The sequence below is a fragment of the Asterias amurensis genome, chromosome 15, assembly GCF_032118995.1.
Source record: "Asterias amurensis chromosome 15, ASM3211899v1".
NCBI classification, from domain to species: Eukaryota; Metazoa; Echinodermata; class Asteroidea; order Forcipulatida; family Asteriidae; genus Asterias; species Asterias amurensis.
In genome coordinates, this window is record NC_092662.1 from 12,096,140 (window position 1) to 12,102,446 (window position 6,307).

The window sequence follows — 6,307 nt, forward strand, 5'->3', positions numbered from 1 at the left end:
GGTCGTATATCAGCTGTGATATGTAGGTGCAGCGGAGGCTTCCACCCTGTTGAAAGGTTTCAGATGGCTGGTTTTGTGGATTTAAGAAGGTAGCGAGATGACAAGCAACCCCATCAAGAATCATTTCAACAAACTTCACAAGAGAAACCATGCGGTTATTGAGCAATCATTTGAACAACTGAAACAGCGATTTCCTATATTCAGATTCGGAATACGTCTTAAATTGCAAAACGTATCCAAGTGCTTAAAGGCAGTGGACACTATTGGTAATTACTCAAAATAATTATTAGCATAAAACCTTTCTTGGTGACAAGTAATTGGGAGAGGTTGCTGGTAAAACCCTGTGAGAAATGGCTCCCTCTGAAATGCCCTAGTTTTCGAGAAAGAAGTAATTTTCCACGAATTTGATTTCGAGACCTCAGATTTAGAACTTGAGGTCTCGAAATCAACCATCTAAACGCACACAACTTCGTGTGACAAGGTTGTTTTTTCTTTCACTATTATCTCGCAAGTTCGATGACCGATTGAGCTCAAATTTTCACAGGTTTATTATTTCATGCATATTGTTGAGATACACCAACTGTGAAGGCTAGTCTTTGACAATTACCAATAGTGTCCACTGCCTTTAATGTCATGTTTCATTCTGCACAACACCCTTGGAACAGTCTCATCACATCAACTTCCTCTAACTGTTGGCAGTATGGGATAATTCTTCTTCAGATGGACAGTTCTGCAGCCATTTCTTACATCAATCATCAAGACGAAACTCACTCAACACTGATGTCTCAGTTAGCCATCAAGATCTGGGTATGGTGTCTCAAAAGAAACATCACACTAATAGCACAACATTCCCCGGGTATCAGAACATCACAGCAGACAGAATGTCTCGAATTTTCAACGACAGGGCAGAATGGCAACTTCTTACGGGGGTATTCCAAACAATTATGGATGTCTTGAACTTTGTTCCAGAAGCAGACATTTTTGCGTCCCACCTGAACACTCAACTACAAACTTTTGTATGGTGTCTCAAAAGAAACATCACACTAATAGCACAACATTCCCCGGGTATCAGAACATCACAGCAGACAGAATGTCTCGAATTTTCAACGACAGGGCAGAATGGCAACTTCTTACGGGGGTATTCCAAACAATTATGGATGTCTTGAACTTTGTTCCAGAAGCAGACATTTTTGCGTCCCACCTGAACACTCAACTACAAACTTTTGTCTCATGGCAACCGGATCAAATGGCTTGGAGAGTCAACGCTATCTTGCTGAATCAGAGGAGCATAAAATGTTATGTTTTCTCACCATATATACTTCTGCCAAAATGTCTTCAGAAAATCAGCAGGGAAGACCACCTCTCAAGTGTAACCCACTTGTTTAAAATGCTCATATTTTTTCCATTCAGCTGTGAGTAATACATTTATGAGATGTGTTAACTTATTTTTTAGTGTTTGAGTGTAACTTTATTTGCCTATTATACTGGTTGTGATTGCTACCATTAATCATGTTAATGCATGAGAAAGTTACATTTATGACAACAAATGTTTAAAGTCAGGGCTACTAAAACTTCCTGGGGGCAAGTAAAACTCAGAGTTTATTAGCCCGTTTGGCTACTAACAAAAGGCTTATGAGCAAGGCCTGAACAATTATAGACAATTATTACGGTGCAGCCATCTTTAATTTCTCCCATTGATATCAATGTTACCAAACCGAGGCTGGAAGAACCAAATAGTCTGGTTCTATTGCAAAATAATTGCTAGCATTCATAATTGTTATCTGATACGAGGAACATGACCAAAATGGCATGGAGGCAGCATGATAAAGGTCTATAGCAAAAAGTCTTACCCTCTTGTTGTTTCTCCAAAACAGTCTCCAACTTTTCTTTTGACTTCACTGTATCTTTCAGCATTGCAGAATATTCATCTAATTTACTTTCCAGTCGCCTGACCTGGTCGTTACGTTGAGATAGTTCAGTTTGTAATGTCTCAACTGTTACATGTACATCTGCTCCCTGTTATACCAATAAACATAAACAACATTTTGCAATTGAAACTCCTTTAAATCCTTTTTATTTTCTTCAAACATAGGCCTACGTAATAGTAGGTCTAGGGCTCATCAGTGTAAGTTCCATCGTAACGCAGCAGATAGAGATTACAATAATTAAGTCCTATTCGTCACTCAGTGACACTCCACGTGCTGTAACATTTCCTGCAAGGTATGTTGGACTACGATTGAAAGATGATACCTACAAGTAATCCTTAGCACCATGTACATGTAAGGGTTTGCAATGTGCTGTGGTGCAATGCTGCAAATCAAACCAGCCGTCGATTTCACCAAACTCATCCTAACTTAGAATTAATCTTAGGACTTAGGACGAGTTAAGTTCCATATCCAAATACGTAGGACGCATTGAACCCATCCTAAGTTAGGACCAGTTACTCGTCCTAACTCGAGATAGGATTAATCCTAGCGTTTCTTGAAATCGGTCACAGGAACACCTAAAACAAACCCATTAGGCCTACACCAGAATGAAGTCAAAACCTCAACAGAGTTGAAACATTTTTCTTTGTTTAATTCCCTCTTTGTTTTCTTGAAGTTAAATTTGGAAACCGCCTTTAACCTCTTGCCATGTACAATATGCACACACATAGGGGACAAAATTCTACTTATAAGTGCTTCCCTACACGTATTCCACTATTTCCCCAAGTCAAAACCATTCAGTGTTATAATTTTGTTAAAACAGTAAGTAATACTATGTAGCTGGGCATTTTCAAAAGTTAAAGTTGCTATTATTTGGGTCCTTGTACATTCATTTAACGACGTCTTCACTCTAAAAACAGAAAGCATTTTTGCTAGGGAAGGCACTGCCTCATTTAGTTACCGTAATGTTTTTATTGTGGCGTGTCATGGCCTAGCGGTTAAGAGCACTGAAATCAAACTCGGGTGTTTCTCCAGCAGAGTGTGGGTTCGAGTCCCAGTCGGGACACCTCCTGTGTCCTCAAGTATGACACTTAACCATGATGCTTCGTTTTTTGGATAGGATGTATGTAAAGCCTTTGGTCCCAGGTGTGTGTAACACAGGTAAAAAACCTAGTCCACTTATCAAAAAGAGAAGGGGTTGGCCCCGGTGTTCCTGGTTTGATTGGTGGCATATAATTGCACCACAGCACCTTGTAAACTATTCACGGTGCTACATGTGCAAGAGGTAGGTCTCACACCTCTGTAAAACATAGTACCACATACTGTCGCCTACATGTGTACCTTGCAGGCCAAAAACTGTATGTTAAAATGCCTTGAACATCACTAAGTGACGTATAGCGCACTATATTAAAAAGCCACTATAATGTATTATTATTACTATTATTATTAATATTTACTAACCTTCTTAGCATCTCCTGAATGAGTTTGAGTATTTAGACTAGATGAACTACCATGTGAGGATAGACTAGCCACTGATCCTCTATGGCCTCTGGATATTGGTGATGTATTTGATGATGCATGTTGTGGTAGTGTTGTTCCTACATACTTCTTAGAAAGACTGTTTTCCTCAACACCTTCTTCTTCCACTATCTTCTTTTTCAGCTTGGCAAACATGGCTTTTTAATGGTTACTTCACACAAAAATAGGAAGAAATATTTAACAATAAACTATTACCTCAGCAAATCAGTGTCCTATATTTATACAAATATTGCATGAGTAAGAGTGCAATAATAGGCCTGTAACAGAACATATCATAGATGAAATTTGTCCAGATTTGAACATGGTGATTATATTCTGCTTTATAAAAAAAGCTAATGCAATCAACACATGTGGTAAAATGTAATGTCTCATTGAGGTAAATTAGATACTATATTATTTCATATCAGATGTAAAATGTAATATCTCATTGAGGTAAATTAGATTATTTCATATCAAATGAAAAAGTGGTGGCGCCATACAGAAACTTTTCCCAGCTCTAATGACAGTGGGACCAGGACTAATGAAGAAACACAGAGTCATGCATTGTACCTATATGACTGGTTCGTTATAGCTAGCTACGTAGGTAGAGAGAAGACCCAGTAACTGGGGCGCTGTATCATTGAACAAACAATCTGGTGACTAGCTGTCGAAATTGTACGTGTTGGACCAGATCAACCATTTCCGCTCGAAACAAACTCGTAACGCTCCGGCCTAGCAGCCGTCGGGAGGAGGGTTACGTTATCGCAACTATGTTATAGTTAGACCTATCATCAATATCATTGTCAATTATCAATACGACCGGTCGGTCATCATGATCATGGAGGTAAAATGGTTATGTTTAAATCAACTATCTTTTAGTGTAAAGTAAAAAATGTTAGTAATTAAATAATGATTAAATGAATTTATAAAAAATAATTAACTTGACTTTTGTTTTAAAAATAACAAAAATTAACATTACAGCAGAGTTAATTCTCAACATCACCCCCATGTCTTTTATACTTGGCGACTTTGATCATGGATGGAGCAATACTTTTGATTTAGTGGGCGACTTTGTAGTGGGCGACTTTTTTGCTGGGGGCGAGTTGACTCACTCATCACTGGTTTGTTTCTAGAATTAATTATGTGGATCGTGGATGTGATTGACACACTGCTCGAGTGACAGTCTCCACCCGTCCGTGAGACTTCACAAACAAACAAAATGTTAATATTGGGAAACAAAACGAACGGTTTACCAAAGTAGCCTGTAAGCCTGAAGAGCAGAACTTCCAAAGTCTTACCCAATAATATGGTGAGAATATAAAACGGTCAGTACGGACGACAGACCATTCCAACACAGCATACGGGACGTGTAATTTACGTGGCTTCCTGATTTACACAAAATAACAACAGTCAGTACGTGCGTCAACCATCTATTTTCAGCACACGGAACACAGCGCACAATCTAGTCTTGGTCCGAGACGTCACTATTTCATACTCTCGTAACGTAACCCGACAGAGGGCGCGCTTTTCTTCTTGAAGTCATTTCGGTAGAGGACTACACAGTCTTTTCAAAAACCCTCCAACACAACATAATTATCAAAAAAGTTATTAGTAAGCAGGGAAAATAATTCTGCATACAAATATTTGCATAAATTAAATATGCTGTGTTCGCCTCTATTTTCACTAATGTGATAGTAGCAAAAATAATATATAAAATATATAATTTTCACATCAATACTTTGCATACAAAGCAGGGCCTATCGAAAAAAAGTAGGCCTACGGGAAATAATATGCATAATTTTCATACATTAAAAATTGCCGTTTTCGCCTATATAAGTCTATGTTTTCACTAATGTAGGCCTATGCATGCATATGGCCTGATAGTTGAACATATGATATCATTGTCACATCATGCAGTGTCTATTGCTTAACATCAAACAGTCCACCCAAACATAGCCTATATTATGCCTATAACAATTTGGGAAATATGCAGTGATTATAGACATGCAAAAATAATGTGATAAGGAAACAATTTATGATTCGAACACTACGAGGTGTGTGCAATATTCTTAATTTTTATGAAAATGCATATTTTTCCCTATTTTTTTTTATAGAAAAACTCGTGATACCTTTGTTGGAAGGAGTTTCAGAGTCATTTGCATGCTGGCCATTTTAACAAAGTGTACTTCTATTGGGCGTATGCATTCATACATCAGTTAATAGAGGCGAAAACGGCAATGTTTAATTCAATCAAATTATGCAAATACCCCCTGCTTATTCTTTTTTTCTACTTTTATGATATGTTGCTTTGGAGGGCTTGGGGTTCAAGAGACTTTCTAGTTATAGGATTTGAGGCATTGCATGGTGAGGTATCAATGTATATTATTTGGTTTGCGGTAACACCATGTGTGTATCTACTTGCCAGGTAGAGTTTGTCCATAGAAACTGTCTTGCTTTATTCTACTTCCGCAGAGTAGATAATCGGAGGTTCGGGAGACTAATGCTCCACGCAGAATACGCCCACGCTCATTCAACCAATCGAGGGCGTGCATTTTTATCGTTCTCGTTATCGTTCTCGTTATCATTCTCGTTATCGGGGCCTGTGTGACCGGGCCTTTATCAGTGCTGAAAAGAACTGTCCTGATTTTTAACTATTACCAGGGCAGGGGTTGATTTCACAAAGGTAGTCCTAACTTAGGACTAGTCCTAAGCAATGCTAAGAGATAGGACCAGTCCTAATAAGTTAGGGCTAGTCCTAAGCAATGGATAGGACCAGTCCTAAGTTAGGACCAGAAACTCATCGTAACTTAGGACTGGTCATATCTATTAGCATTACCTAGGACTAGTCCTAAGTTAGGACTACC

At 38.5% G+C, this 6,307-nt stretch overlaps 1 protein-coding gene across 1 annotated transcript in view; it reads right to left on the reverse strand.

Moving 5' to 3' along the window:
- LOC139948264 (golgin subfamily A member 1-like) overlaps positions 1–4,881 on the reverse strand; it is a 28,420-nt gene extending 23,539 nt beyond the window's left edge. The window contains exons 1-3 of the mRNA XM_071946360.1: positions 4,742–4,881; positions 3,387–3,615; positions 1,851–2,016 (exon numbers count right to left, since the gene is read on the reverse strand). Coding sequence (XP_071802461.1) covers positions 1,851–2,016; positions 3,387–3,599 — 379 coding nt within the window. The 5' untranslated portion in view covers positions 3,600–3,615; positions 4,742–4,881. The remainder of the gene's footprint in view (positions 1–1,850; positions 2,017–3,386; positions 3,616–4,741) is intronic.
- Positions 4,882–6,307: the final 1,426 nt, after the last annotated feature.